This window comes from Miniopterus natalensis, chromosome 15 (genome assembly GCF_054644295.1).
Source record: "Miniopterus natalensis isolate mMinNat1 chromosome 15, mMinNat1.hap1, whole genome shotgun sequence".
NCBI lineage: Eukaryota > Metazoa > Chordata > Mammalia > Chiroptera > Miniopteridae > Miniopterus > Miniopterus natalensis.
In genome coordinates this window covers 3010928-3025397 of record NC_142095.1, presented here as the reverse complement: position 1 = coordinate 3025397, position 14470 = coordinate 3010928, and the positions used below count along the sequence as shown (strand labels likewise).

General features: G+C 59.0%; 2 protein-coding genes across 3 annotated transcripts; both read right to left on the bottom strand.

Annotated features, from left to right (window-relative positions):
• Positions 1-283: 283 nt before the first annotated feature.
• RASSF1 (Ras association domain family member 1) lies at positions 284-9836 on the bottom strand. Of its 2 annotated transcripts, XM_087824707.1 has the most exons (6): positions 9285-9836; positions 7312-7415; positions 3140-3268; positions 2638-2935; positions 2401-2516; positions 284-1736 (listed from the first exon to the last, which is right to left on the bottom strand). In XM_087824707.1, exons 1-6 carry the CDS (start codon positions 9532-9534, stop codon positions 1590-1592), a joined length of 1044 nt encoding a protein of 347 aa, XP_087680833.1. In that variant the 5' UTR covers positions 9535-9836; the 3' UTR covers positions 284-1589. The 2 variants fall into 2 exon arrangements, with proteins under 2 accessions (XP_087680833.1, XP_087680832.1); XM_087824706.1 differs by lacking the exons at positions 7312-7415; positions 9285-9836 and adding an exon at positions 6605-6757 and having other exon boundaries at positions 3140-3244.
• A 70-nt stretch (positions 9837-9906) lies between these two features.
• Positions 9907-13845, bottom strand: ZMYND10 (zinc finger MYND-type containing 10). The gene is made up of 12 exons (XM_016216897.2): positions 13733-13845; positions 13403-13511; positions 12393-12509; positions 12215-12268; positions 11962-12099; positions 11798-11886; positions 11606-11706; positions 11093-11265; positions 10736-10861; positions 10530-10651; positions 10295-10420; positions 9907-10200 (listed from the first exon to the last, which is right to left on the bottom strand). The coding sequence occupies exons 1-12, from the start codon at positions 13822-13824 to the stop codon at positions 10125-10127; spliced, it is 1323 nt and encodes a 440-aa protein (XP_016072383.2). The 5' UTR covers positions 13825-13845; the 3' UTR covers positions 9907-10124.
• Positions 13846-14470: the final 625 nt, after the last annotated feature.

Below are 14470 nucleotides of genomic sequence, written 5' to 3'. Positions count from 1 at the left end.
GCCGCCGCCGTCTTCCGCAGGCTCCACCGTCTCCACGGAAACATCATTTCCGCTTCCGCACGCTGCCCCCAGATTGGCTGCTTCTCCCGTCGCTCCGCAGAACAGGACCAATAGCCGCCCTCAGACACTAGGCATCCCAGCATGCACTGCGAGACGTCAGGTTCCGACAGGCCACTGTCTCCAGCTGGGGCAGCTCCCACCCAGGAAAGCGGCGGCTGGTCCCGCGCGCTTCTTTGACTTGTATGGTGTCCCCTGCGTGCCCACCCCCGAGGCCAGTCGCCTGCCCAACCACCAGCACTCTTTTGACCCCAGGCCAGGTGGCGCGGTGCCTCTCTGGCCTCATTCTATTCCCACGCCGTTTTTTTTCGATCACCACTGTGGCATGTGGAGAAGAAACCAAGTCTATGGAAAATTAAGGAACTGGCCAAATGTCATACAGCCACATTAAGGCCTTAAGAATTCAAATTCAGTGTTCTTTACAAACCCAGCAGAAGGTATGCTTCAGGAAGGCAAGAATTAACAGCCGTACTTTCGGTGCCATGAGCAGTGAGTGTCAGGTCCTCAGTAGTGGCTCGATAAATATTTGGTGAAGCGCCTCTCACAGCTTGCAGGGTGTGTGGTTTCCCTAAGCTCTAGCTGCAGCTGATATTCTTATCAAGACCTGAGCCCAGGGTGCTGACTTACATATCTGTACCACAAATCCTTCATAGATTGGTCCCATGGTGACCTTGAAAAGGTGCTCTGTGAGCCTGTCCATCACCCTGGGCAGCCACTGGCATGAAGGGCAACTGGGGCTGAGGGCCCATAATAGAGAATCTAAAAGCAGGAGGTTCTTAAATCTTTATTCAGCCAATTTTTCTCAGGCCCCAGGCCCTGATGATGACTATCACCCCCACCCCTTTCCCCACAGGAGGCATTCAGCTGAGGCCACAAAATATACATTCACACACATCATCAAAAATACCCGAAGTAAAGGCCCTGGCTTTGACTGGCAAACAAGGCGTGGACTTCGACCAGTGCCCACATTCACACAGACCCCGTCCAGGGACATCCTCCTTGGAGGAGGCACTGAGGCACTGTTACTACACCATGAGATAGCACCAGAGGGTACTGTAGAGGGAAATCTAGACTCTTCCTTGATGTCTGTCTTATCTTGCTTATCTTGAACACCCACTACTGGCTTTGATAGGGTTGCCCTGAGACCCCATCCAAGATCCAAAACATACCTTTCCTCATACATGAGAGTCCTCATCCCTGCAAACATGACCCTATTCTGTTTGTTGGGTCTCCTAGATTCTCGCATCTGAGACACGAATTAAGGAGAGAGACGTCTGTCTGCTCTACCTCTGCTGCAAGCCTGGAGCACCTTCCCAGGGCAGCCCTGGCCCACCATGACTCAGTACATGAACGGCAGAGGGCGCGCATGGGTGGACGCAGGGCCAGATCCTTCGCCATTCTCTGGGTTCATTCCACCAGCAAGATGAGGGCCTCCATGCACACTCATTCCTCAGGCCACACAGGCCCTGTCACACTCACACGGCACGCCCTTTGTGCTGCCTACTCTCCTCCTTCTACCCAGGGGTATAAGGTCACCCCAGGGGGCAGGCATGCAGGGCCTCCTGGATCTTCTGGCGGCAGTAGGAGTACTTCTGCAGGATCTGGCGGAGGTGTTCCTCTTCCTCCCGCTGTAGGATGCGCAGGAAGTTGTGGAGTTCAGGCATGCTGAAGGCATCCCACTGCAGGGGGGAGGGGTGACAAAGGCTGCAGCAGGCATGGCCAAGCCAGCAAGCCCTCCCAGAAAAGACCAAGCATCATGGTCACACAGCTAGGATGGGACTTTCTAATATCAGGTTCTTTCCTCAATGGTCTGTGCTAGGATTCCCACCAAGTCTGTATAGAAGACTGGTCCCACAAAGTAGGGCAGTCACCTCACAGATGGGCCACCAAACCAGATATTTCCAGTTACCATGGACAGGTCACACTCACACTCTGAATCTAATCCCACTTCATGGACTCAATACATTGGAACCAGAAAGCTTCCAGGTAAAAAGTCCTAATGTCTGAAGGGAAGCCTCCAGGATGTCCGGTGTCCATCTGTGTGGCTTTGATCTGGTCTGGGATCACCATACTGTCAGATGGACTCCTGTATGTCCTGAGGACTTTCCACAATGAGAAAGAGCAGAGTACCAAGACAATTCTCCCTGGCTTCTTGAAACAGGCCCTAGACCTTGGTGCGAATGGCCAGGAAGCCTTCACATTAGCCACAACGCTCATGCACTCCTGGAGAAGCACTGCAGGGCTTGTTCTTCAACCCTGTTCCTCCTCTAACCCTCACTATAGCTGCAACCCATCAGCCCTGTCTAGTGACAACCAAGAAACAAAGGAGGGCTGCATACTCACATTCACCTCCCCAGAATCATTCTCTTTCAGGACAAAGCTTAGGGCTTTCTCACTGGGCCCGGCAAGGAGCCGCAGCCGCAGGGGCTGCTCATCATCTGACAGCTTCCGGAGGTACACTGCGGGCCAGGAAGGGAAGGGAGTGTTTGATTAGAGTCAGGCCCAGCCGCCTCAGTCCCTGCATGCACAGGTGCATGCATATATGCCCTCACACAAGGTGGGGTGAGGTGGAAAGCTCACCTTGGCCATGGCGCTCAGCCCGCTCAAAGAGCGCAAACTTGCGGGGGTCATCCACCACCAAGAACTTGCGCAGCAGGGCCTCAATGACCTCTCGTGCCCGCGTGCGTGACAACACATGCAGGTGCTTGACAGTATCCTTGGGTAGGTAGAAGGAGGTGCGGCGCCTCACTGCAGCGCTCCGCCCTGGGCCTCGCCGGGCATCCTGCAAGGTGGGTGGCTTCTTGCTGGAGGGCACTGAGACGGGGCGCACCAACTTCAGTTGAACCTTGATGAAGCCTGTGTAGGAGCCATCCTTGTTCTGAAGAAGAGAAACCGCACCATGACTAGGTTCCAGGTGAGAAGGGACAGATTTGGCACTGCCAGTCCACATGAGGCTAGGCTAGGTGTGAATAAATCACTACATGGGCCCACCCAAGAATACCTCAGCTGTAACCCTTTGGACATCAGGCACACAGCTGGGTTCCTGCCCCGCCCCACACCCCTTCCCAGGCTGTCAACTCACCAGGCTCATGAAGAGGTTGCTGTTGATCTGGCCATTGTACTCCTTGATCTTCTGTTCAATCTCAGCCTGAGAAAGGTCTGATGTCTCCCACTCCACAGGCTCGTCCTGAAAGATGGACCAACATGGACCCTTAAGGAACCCATCCAACTGCAATGCATGTCATAGGCAGAGAAGTGAGCCCTGGGCAGGCCACTGAAAAACGGCCTCTGGGGTAGCTTTTGGAAACTGACAAAGCTCAAGCCTGATGAGAAGAACCCATCACTGCTCCTTGTTCTGTATGCAATAGATGGAGACAGCAATGGCAGAAGCATTTGGCTACTCTCTGCCCCCTGACTGGGGACAGATCTGGGTGAGGCCCTATGGGTACCTTAAAACCAAGGCAACTGAAGGCACAAGGCCTGGGGCCAGGAAAAGAGGGAAAATGCTGAGGAAGGACTCTAATTTATGGTAAAACTACCTCTCACAGCCTGATCTCAGCACTTTATTTAGGTGGGATTGGTGTGTGTCCTGAAGAAGGAAGCCCACTTTGCCACTCTGCCCTGGCAAAGGGCCATGACCCACTGTAGGGTGTGAAGTGTGAGGACTTTTGCACACCAGGAGCCCCGCACCAGTGGGCAGAGGGGAAGGGCAACCTCTACAACATTAACACCCCTTGGTAGAGGACCTGGGGTCAGCCCACTGTGACATGCCATTTGATCTTGACCCAGGCTGCACAAAATGTAACTTAAGGCCAGGTTCCAAATCTGCCAGACGTGAACAGATAGCCTCCTGGTAGAGCCTGTCCCTCAAGTGCCAAGCAGGTAGGTTTCTGCACTTCCTCCCTGCTATACGGATGTTCAGTGCCAAGATTTTAGCTCCACCACTCAGCCACTCCCCCAGTCCTCCAGGAATTGGATTCTTATCAGAAAGGTGGAGTATGGACCAGGGTGAGCAGGGCACTGAATGAACTTTCTTCTACCAAACTCCCTTGGTCCCATTGCATCAGCCTTTCTTCCTTTCCTGTTGATATCAGGCCCTAGCTGGAATGGGAGTGTCACAGACGAAGCTGAGATCACAGCTGACTAATGCCTTGTCCCAAGTCCCAAGGGAGTTCCCACCAGAAGGTCTCATAGAATAACCTTGTGCCCAGGACAGCCAAGGTTCTCCCTGGCTGCTGCTTTGGAGCCCTCTACGCTTAAACCATCTGATGGGGACAAATCAGGAGGACAGACGAAAGTGCAGGGTGGAGGTCACAGCCTTTTAGCTGTCTGCTCTTCACCTAGAACCTGCTGTTCAGCAGCCAGCAAGTACATGGTGCTGAGGATTAAGGCTGGGGCTCCACAGGAAAAAGGTACTGGGGGAGAGGTGGGAACTGAAGCCTATTTGCTTCCCCAAGTTTCCAAAGGTCTCCTGGATGGCGGAGAGCATCGAGAAGTGAGAACTCCAGCACAAACCTTGTTGGGGACAGTGGGAAACCCCATAAGGCTGGTAAGAACAAATGTTGTGGACTCTGGAAAATGGAATTCTGGAGCGGGGTAAACGAGGGCTGGAGGCTGTGAATAAAGGGTGGATATGTTTGTTCAGGCCCAAGGAGCAGGACGGGGACAGGAAGGAATGCCCCAGTGAGAAGCGCCAGGATGAGAGGGATGCTAGGGGCAGGAGGAAAGTGGAACAGACTCCAGTGCCAGGGCAGGCAGGAAGAGATTTATTTACAGAACACGGTGGGCATGGGGTGGCACTAACTTACTCCCCTGCCTTGAGCTGGCTCTGAGCTCCAGCCTGGGAGTGAGAAAACTTGCTCCTTGCTCTTCCCTTCTCGGGTGATTCACGGCCCTGGCCTGGGATGCAGTGACCTCAGTTCCAGCCCCTTTCCTTCTCCAGGTGAATCTCCCTCAGTATATTTACTCATAAAACATGGGACTTGGATGGGAGGCACTATACTGTTCAACCAGGATTTTAGAGGAGGAAGAGCTTCTTTTTCAGATTCCAAAACTGCCTGGCGGACGAGGATTCGGACAGCCATCCCGGAGGGATGCACAGCAGGACCATGGGATTTCCCACCTCTGACACCACAGCAACGCATTCTCCACTCTGCCACTGTCCATAGAGGCCGGTGGTCTTATTTTACATACAACTGGGGACTCCCCAACCTCCTTTTCAATTGGTTAGTGTCTTATGGTTTTCTTGCCTTTCCACAATGGAAAGTGGCTCAGGCCTGAGCGACACAGAGCAAGTTTCAGGGATCCACACTCAAACTTTGCACATAAGCTCTGGGCTGAGCTTTTGAGGTTTAAAATTTTCATCTAAAGACATATCCACAACTCCCCCTTCTCTTGGCTCATGTAAGGAATTCTGCTCCATGGACGCCAGACATACTGAGCTTCATAGTCTCCATCTCTCTCTCTCTCTCTCTCTTTTTTTTTAAATATATCTTTATTGATTTCAGAGAGAGGAAAGGAGGGGGAGAGAGAGAGACAGAAATATCAATGATGAGAGAGTCACTGATCGGCTGCAGCCTGCAACCTGGGCATGTGCCCTGACCGGGAATCGAACCCCGATCGCCTGGATCCTAGGTTGATGCTCAACCGCTGAGCCACGCCAGGCCGGGCTCCATCTCTCTTTCCTGATAGTCTGGCCAGGATGCTCCCCTGAGGTGTACCAGCCCCAGAACAGTTATCTGAGCCTGGCGGTCACACTCATGGCACACAGCACAGAGGTCTCTAAGAAAGGGGACACCCAGGAGACTCCCAGAGGCACAGCTGCTCCAGCACCACACCTTATAGTCCTGGATTAGTAACCCCTCCTCAGGTATTTTACAATCTAGCCTTGTGGATAAAGTGCTCCTGGATGCTTACAGTCCAAAACAAGGCTTCCTTCCCGTCCATTCCCAAGTCCCCTATCTCCAGATCCACTCCAGTTTTGGTATACATGATCCCAACGGGGGCACGCCAGGTCCACTCTAGGGTGGGCATCAGACTCCTCCACATTCCAGCAGCTGGTAACAGGCCAGGACCCGCCGGCGGTGGAGACTCAGCTGGCTCCACTCCGAAGTGCTTTTGGGGGGCGCAGCCCATCCCTGGCCTCTATCCTAAAAACACTTCTCAATTCCCGGCGAGGACTCCGCCCTCTCCACTTCCTCCCGGGTTCTTCCCAGAGTGGGTGGGTGCACCCGAAAGCGGAAATCGAGGTCCTAGTCCAGACTTTAGTCATAGGTGGTTAATGCCCGTCCCAGGTCTGCCCCAAGCCACGTAGCTTCTTCCCCTGGTTCGACCGGTCTGGGGCAGAGAGCTAGGCCTCGGCGCCCAGTACCGACGGGCCGAGAGTCCGACGCACGGTTCCACCGGCTGGCCCGGGACCGGCCCGCGATCCACGCTGACGGAAGCGCGGGGCTGCCCACAAACTAACTCTCCACCTGGAAACTTACCGGGCAGGGGCGGGGTCCCAGTGACCGCCCCAGGCCCGCCGCCCGCAACCTCGGGTCCCCACCTGGTCCCGGCGCGGCCGGCGCACTAGCGAGGTGCGCGCCGTAAAGTACTGCTCGAGCTCCGAGTCCGAGTCCTCCTGGCTGCAGTAGCCACTGCTGGTCGTGCTGCTCCAGGTCATCTCGAAAGAGGGCGTCCCCGCGTCCGCCTCGCCCATCGCCGCGCCCGCCAGCCGGCTAGCCCACCGAGCCCGCGGCTCCCTCAGCCTCCAACCACCGCCCCGACCGCGAGCGTGCGTCCGTGTGCGCGTGCGCCCCGGGCAGCGTCGGCGCGGCAACCGTTAACGCTGGAAAGGGCCCGCGGCGTCCGCCTGGCTCGCCTCTCATTGGGGGAGGGACGCCCAGGGGCGGGGCCGCACGCGCCTCGCCCCCGGGGATGATCTCATCGACCCGGCAGCTCCGCTCAGCTCGGCTCCGCCCCCAGATCTCACTTCCGGTGGGGAGCTCGTGGGCGCGTGTGCGCATGTGCACCAGCGTGGCCGCAGGACCGGATGCGGATGCGGGAAGGTGCGGAAGTTGCGCGGGCGCGGAGCGCGGGCGGTGGGGCGGTCCGCGCGGAGGCAGTGCTGCCGCACCCCCTCGAGCCCGCGCGCGGCCAGGCGCTGCCCCGCTCGTTGCGCGTAACGCGGGCCAGCCCTGGGCTACGCCTGCGACGGGGCCCGCTGGTCTGCGCGTCCCCGCCTCGCCTTAGTCTCGGCCCCAAACTCACCACGTTCGTGTCCCGCTCCAGCGCCGGTTCCCAGCCCAGATCCCGGGGCCCGCAGCAGTCCAGGCAGACGAGCGCGCGGCAGCGGTAGTGGCAGGTGAACTTGCAATCTGCAGAGAGGCCTGGCCGTGAGGCGGGGGAGCCCCAGCTCCAAGAAGCGTCCCGGGGACGGAAGAGAAGCCCCAGGCTGCGGGCCGTTGACCGCTGGGCTCTGCCTAACTGGCCTTATGGAGGCCCCGTTACCGCCCCCTCCACACAGGTTCTAGCGTTCGTCCCCCGGCGTCTGGGAGCGGGCGGGAAGGCCTCCCTTCCCTCCGGCAGTTAGGGACCCCGGCCGGCTCCGCTGTTGGAGCTGGAGTGCAGAGCCTACCCCCTCCGCCCTGGAAGGGAAAAGCTGCAGTGTTTTAACCCATGTCCCGCTCCAGTTGCATCTGTCTCTGCTCCCCTCGGACCAGAACTCCCCAGTCTGATCTACATGCGCGCATTTCTCGCCTTCACTCTCTCTGCCGATCCCAGCCAGGCCTGCTCCCCCAGGAAACTGCCCTGGTCAGGGTCCTCAGCAACCTGGGTCCTGCTGAGTCCCGCGGTCCATTCTCCAGCCGCACCTCAGCATCGCCTGATGCTCCCCTCGCTTCCGAGGGGCCCCCACAACCCCGGTGTTCCTCCTACTTCCCCTCAGTTGCTGCTGAGCTCCTTTGGTTCTGTCTCAGCTCCCAGATCTGACGGCAGAGCGTCAGGGAGGCTCAGTCTTGATCCTGCCGGGCTCTGTGTACACTCAACCCACCCCAGACCCAAGGCTTCCATCGCTGACTTCCCCCTCAGATCAAATCCTGTGAGCCAGTATCTTCACTTGGATGTCTAATAGACACTTCTACCCAACATGGCCAACATTTAACTCACTTTTCTTCCACCTCACCCTACCCTGGCCTGGGTTCCTCATCTCGGCAAAAATTGCTAATATTCTCCCAGTTGTTTGAGGCAAAAAAAACCCCCAACTCATCATTGATTCCTCCCTTGTTTCTGCCTCTGACAAGGACCCAAGTTGTCCTGTTTTTCATTTCTGTGGCCACTTTATGTCTTGGGAACACGGCAATGTCACAGCCCTTGTTCATGCTTTGTATTGTCATATCACCCGTGTCTGCTCCCAGCGGAATTCAGGACAGACTCCTGTGCTGGATGAGAGGGTCTCCATGCACACAGACAGGCCTAGAACATCTTCCTTAAGTTCTTAAATGGGCCAGAGCAGTGATTTGCAACCCAGGCTGCACATTAGAAAGATGTTTTTAAAAATTGCTGAAACACTCCCAGCGACTGATTCAACGTGTCTGAGGTAGGGTCCAGGTATAGGGGTTTGGAGGGCCATAAAAGCATCCCAAGTGATTCTAGCTGGTGTATAGCCAGTGGGAGAGCAACCTCTGCTTGCTACTGGTACCAGGGAGGGCAGAAGGTGTGTGGCTGGCTGTGTTTCATGTTTTAGCACTTGGTTGACTTGGTCTGTGATAGGTATTTGCTATATGAAGACAACGAAATTCCTGCTTGCAGGGGGCCCACCCAAGGCTCTACCTTTTTCCAGGCCCCCCCCCATAGGTGGGTAAATGCCCGTCACCCCAGTGATTACCCCGGAGGGGACATGGTGAGTGAATCTTTGCAAAGGGGCAGGCCTGGGAATATGGACTTAAGAGACTGGTAGGCACAGAGCCTTTCTCAAAAAGGGCCACGGTACTGTACAGATAAGCAATTTGAAATCAGCACCTTGGTACTCACAGGCACCTGTCTCTGCCCAGCTGTGCCCCAGACGCAGGTGCAGTGTGGCAAGGACATGAAACGTGCCCACACTCTCTTCTGTGATGGGGTAGAGGTAATGGACCTGGTCCTCAGGGGCGTTCCAGCCTACCCCCTCCGAGGCAACTTGACCCGCAGCGCCAGTTATGCCCTTTGACCACCCATTTCACTCGCCAGCGCTTGGGGCCGCTACTCACGCGCGCACTGAAGGCCCTTGCGCACGACGCCCCAGATGAAGTCGCCGCAGAGGTCGCACCACGTGTGTGTAGTGGGCCCAGCGGGCTGGAAGCGGTGGCCGTGGCCCGGGACCGGCTGCCTGGCTGGGTTGCGAGCTGTGCCCGGCGAGATGCGCAGCGCGTTGGCGCGCTCCAGACGGGTGCGACCTGGGGCGGCGCGCGGCGCGGGCGCCAGTTCCCGCAGTTCAATGAGCTCAGGCTCCACGGACATGGCCCGGTCGGCCGGGGCGCCAGCCAGTTCTGGGAGCGAGCAGTCTCGGGGCGGGCCCCGATGCGGCGCCGCCCCGGAGATCCAGGCCGAGCGAGCGACGGGGAGATCCGAGGAGAGCGCGCAATGGAAACCCGGGCTGCGGGGCTGTGTCGACCCACAGGCGGAGTGGGGCGGAGGGGGCAGCGGCAAGGGACTCTCGTGAAGTCCCCGCCCTCCCTTCAGCCCCAGAGCCACTCCCCTCCCCTCTCACGAGGAGGAGTGCAAAGGCCACGCTGAGACAGGCGCATTTCTGGAGACCAGCTTTATAGTGCAAGAGGAAGAGGGTCCCCACATCCGGCCCCCGCCCTTGCCCTCACCCCTCTCCCAGGCCACCGCCCGCCCCAGCTGAGGCAGCGCCCCAGCCTACCCGCTGGGTGGGGCAGGAAGCGGGGAGCGCTTTGCGGGGGGAGATGGGACAGCAGCGGCCCCGCCTGCTCCCTCAGCACCTGGGAGGCTGGGGCTCCTGCAGAGGCCAGGCTGGAATCCCGCGGTCCGGGAGCACCGGGCTGGGTTGTACGGCATTGGTGGTCTGCCCTCAGCAGCTGCAGCCTTCACTTCGCTCTGTCATCCTGGGCTGCCGGGACACAAGCCTTTTTATGCTTCTCCCAGTGCTTGACTTGGCACTCCCTGCAGGCAAGTGGGCCAGTGAGGATGCAGTGCTTGTGGGGGGGGGGGGGTGTAGGAGTGGGGTTTAGGGGCCCAAATCCTAGGATACCCTCACCTGCAACAATACCACTCATTTTGGCATCGCGAGCAGCGTTTGGTGGCCTCTGTGCTGCAGTTGGCACAGCGGGGCCGCTCTGGAGCCACTGCCTCTAGCACATCCAGCCTGTAGGTCTCGGCCCACCTGGGAAAAGGGTCAGGAAGGCCTGGCTGAGCCTGGTAGGTGGGAGCACAGGAGCACCATATGCCTTCTGCATCCCTTCCACGATGTCTGCCAGCTTGGCATGCCTCACCTTTGTGCCTGCTGCCGGAGGTCCTGCTCCGAGGGGTTGAACACATGCTGCAGCTGATGCTTGGCAATCGCCTTCCACTTGCCTTTGTTCTCTCGCTCTAGCCGCTCCCAGATTTCTGGGATCTGGGGGAGAGAAGAGAGTGTCAGGGAGGAGCTGAACTGGCAAAGTGGGCAGCGGTCCTGAGCAACTAGCTTCCTAGTGCCTACCTGTTCGAACACCAGGTCCTTCTTAGGGGGCTGGGGTTCGGCCAGGGCCAGATGGGCCAGGAAGCTCTGCAGGTCTGCCAGGTTGGGCAGCTGGTCAAGGAGTGTATCTGTGAGGAAGGCCCGAAGCTGCAAGGGCGTCCAGGGAAGGCCAGTGTGAAATGGTGCTGACCAGAGGGTCAAGGAACAGGGACGGCCTGGGCTGGGCTGAGGGTGCCTTCGGGTCCCATGTCCCACGAACTGCCGTGTTACCTGAGGCCCAAGGTCAGGAAACAGGACTGGGGCTGAGGTGGGTGGGCAAACCCACCAGCAGGGATGGGGTGGGGTCAGTGCTGTGGGGGGTTGGGGAGAGTTCCCCACCTTGAGTAGCTGTCCTTTGGCAAAGCTGGTGAGGCAGTAGCGGGTGCGGGCCTCCGGGCTCAGCAGCAGGTTGTACAGGGCAATCCACACCTGTCCCTCCAACTTGCTCATCTTTTGCTGCTCTGAGGGGCCCACTGTCTGCCAACGGCCCCCCTCAAATTGCTGCAGCTTGCCTAGGGAGAGGAAACCGCGTACTGGGTGCAGGCATTGCATGCGTTCTGAGTAAGCCAGCTGCATGGGCTAGGGGTCTGACCGCTGCCCTGGGAACAGGACTTGCCCAGGCTGTGGTGCTGCTCACTCCAGAGCATAACAAGTTCTCGGTCGTGGACACGGGGGCCCTGCCTGCTGCAGAGCCCAGATCTAGGCCCACTTGTGGGTGAGCCATCCTGATAGCCTCTGTGGACTAGGGGGCAGAATTTGTCTGCCTGTGTGCATGCTGCCCACCCCCATCAATCCTGGAGGACATCCTGGAAGCTGTGAGCTGAGGCTTAGGCAGATGGAGGAGAACCTTACCTCTTTCCCTCCGGCTCCAGGGACTGTGCTCCAGCAGTTCCACCAGGAGGCAGGGCAGGTTGTGGGTGCTGAACATGCGGCTCAGGGTGCTTAAGGAAAGGCTAGGGGTGGGGGTGCAGAGTGGTGAGCAGAGGGGACAGGCCAGGCTCCCAGCCCTCCACTGCAGGTCCCAGGCCGGGCAGGGCAGCCCACCTGTCCATGCAGTCAGTGATGTAGCGGAGCACTGAGAGCGCCTTCAGCGCAATCTCAAATTCCATCAGCTCTGCCTGCTTCTGCAGCTCCTGGGGAGCACATGGTGTTCAGGCCTGGGGGACCCTGGGTCTAGCCCTTGCCAACCCCAGGGAAGCTCAGCCCACCTTCATGGGGGTGCTATACTCAGACTCCTCGTTTTCTGGGGGGCCAGCATGGCCACTCCGGGCCACCAACAGAGTCAGTTTGCGGTGACAGTAGTCCACCAGGTCCAAGACGGTATCCTCTGCTGACTCACACACCTCCTGGGGGCAGGTGGAGGGGAAACATTCTCTCTGATGACCCCCTTCCTAGGCACAACCCCTCTTGCCACCAGGCCCTGGCTGGGGCAGTAGCCAGTGCACAGGACTGGCACCTCACCTTGTGGAAGAACACGGTCTCCAGGAGATTGATGATGGAAGCCTCATGGTGGACCTGGCAGATAAACAGGAGGACAGAGCCCAGGGCTGCTGGCGAGGGGACAGGGGCTACCAGCTATCCTCTCTAATCCCAGGTCCTCTGACCGGGTTGGCGGGGTGCACACCAGGGGCCAGCTCACCACCATGTATATGGGAAACGTGTTCTGGGGCTTGTAGTCCTCCAACTTGCACAGCACGGGGAACACCTTCTGCTTCCACATCTCCACTGTTATCAGCTCCACCACCAGTGTCGGGACCTTTGAGGGGAGGGGAAAGGACAGGGATGAGGTGGGTCTGCCTTGGTCTGGCAACCCTCCCCTCCCTGGCTCAGCCTAGCCCAGCTCTCCTCCAACTCCCCTGGGCCCCTAGACTCTTCTATGCCCCATGAGTACCTTCCTGACCTCTCTCCTGCACCTTGACCTCTCCCCTGCACCTTGACCTTCATTTCCAGCTGCCCCTGGCATCTCTTTGGGGACATCCCCCATGCTTCCTGTGGCTGGTCCTTGCCTTGTTCCTCCTGTATACCTGCCTTTGTCCCCTCCTCCCTCATCAGATATCCCCCAGGCCAGCCCTCCTGCTCACGCCCTGCCTCTCGTCCCTGTCCTCTTGTGTGCCTGTGCCTCACCCTTAACCAGGGCCCTTCACAGTGCCCCACTCCTACCTCACCCCCAGGAGGGGCTCTACCCTTTCCTTGCAGAGGAGCCCTTTTGTCCAGTGATATCTCAGTTCACCTACTGGTGTCACCTCCTGGTTCCTGTTCCAACCAAGCCAATTCTGGTTTCTAACTCCCTCTCTCTCAAGTCGGGAAGGCTGCCTCCTTCCATTGCCAAAGTCCCACCTCCACTTCAGTGGGGACCCCTCCAGTGCTCAGGAACACCTTTAGAACCTGGGTCCTTCCTCTGCAGTCTAGGCTGTTCTAGGATCCACGACTATCTCCCTAGCCAACCCACACCCTGCACCTGGCCTGGCATGCCAGGATTGTGTCCCGGAGCGGTACGAAATCAAATGTGTAAGGCGCTCCTCCTTTGGGGAGGACAGGTGTGCCACTGGAGGGAAGAGCAGATGCCCGGGGTGCTCCTGAGGGATCGAGTGGTGTGGTGGTGGTGGTGGTGGCGGGGAAGGCAGGAACCCTGCCTATGACCCGGCGTACCTTCCCGTGGGTTACCAGCAGCTCCTGGATGGGCTCGCCCTGGCTGGCGGTGGCATCAAGGATGGCCTGCATGTTCAGTTTCTCCAGGTTCTCATGCTGCTGGTTCCACCTGCCCCAGAGGGTGTGTGCGCAGGCATGTGGGTGCACGTGTGCAGGAGGAGTGGGGTGGGGTCAGAGGGCTCAGGACCACATAGCCCTGTCTTGAAGAACTTTACCTCCCCACCTGGGCGCCCCTCCATCCCCGGCAACCCGTCCCTCCAACGTCGGAACTCCCCCAACTCAAGGGCTCGGACCCCAGGAGTCCCCCGGCCCTAGCTCCAGCTGCCTCACCCTCCAGAGCCCATCTCGAGCAGCCGGAAGCTGCGAAGTCCCCGCACCAACACGTCGGCCTCCCCGGGCAGCAGCAGCTCCAGGTCACCCATGGCTGGGCCGGCGCGCAGGTGCGGCCACCAACGCGCTCCGGCGTCCGGCGGGGCAGCCCCGACGGTTGCAGAGCTGTCGGGGCGCGTGGGCCTCGCTGCCATGGAAACGGCTGGCTCGAGTCTGCGCAGTGCCGCCTCGGCCCCGCCCCGCCCCCTTCCCCAGCTGGGGTGCTGGCAGGGACCCTATTCGCACTTCCAGAGCCTTCTCCCTCGCAGCCCGCAGCCAGTCGTGGGTCCCCCGAGGGTCCGACTCCGGTGGCCTCGCTCTCCTGCGGCCGTGAAGTCGGCCCGCCCCCAGCCGGTGCTCCTTTCCGGGGCTTCCTGGCTCCGGCGTTTCCCGCACCCCGCTCCACCTGTTGGCCGGACCCCCGAAGCGCTGTGCTGGGCGCACAACTTCCCTCCGTCCCAGTCCGGGCTGCCATCACTCCGCAGGAGGTCACTGCCGAGCCTTTCTACTGCTCTTAGAGGTGCGCACGAGGCATCACTCGAGGGTGATTCTACAGCTGCCTCTGGCCCTCAAAATCCTACGGCCAGAGCGGCTCGCCGGCAGCTTGCAGAATCAGGCTCTCGCTCCCTCTCCTTTTCCGGGACTTTGTTTCTCGCCCCTCCCCCCCTTGCCTCCACCGGTCCAGCTCCATGGGCCTCC

What these genes read in the sequence shown, in the direction of transcription:
- RASSF1 (XM_087824707.1), bottom strand. Translation starts at nt 9,534, where the DNA reads ATGTCCGTGGAGCCTGAGCTCATTGAACTGCGGGAACTGGCGCCCGCG. An exon ending in GCAACCTCTTCATGAGCCTG is followed by an intron (nt 2,936 to 3,139) that starts GTGAGTTGACAG and finishes TCTCTTCTTCAG; the next exon opens with AACAAGGATGGCTCCTACAC. An exon ending in ATGATTCTGGGGAGGTGAAT is followed by an intron (nt 1,737 to 2,400) that starts GTGAGTATGCAG and finishes TCCCCCCTGCAG; the next exon opens with TGGGATGCCTTCAGCATGCC.
- ZMYND10 (XM_016216897.2), bottom strand. Translation starts at nt 13,824, where the DNA reads ATGGGTGACCTGGAGCTGCTGCTGCCCGGGGAGGCCGACGTGTTGGTG. An exon ending in CCAAAGGACAGCTACTCAAG is followed by an intron (nt 10,862 to 11,092) that starts GTGGGGAACTCT and finishes ACGCCCTTGCAG; the next exon opens with CTTCGGGCCTTCCTCACAGA. An exon ending in CTCCGGCAGCAGGCACAAAG is followed by an intron (nt 10,421 to 10,529) that starts GTGAGGCATGCC and finishes CCCTTTTCCCAG; the next exon opens with GTGGGCCGAGACCTACAGGC.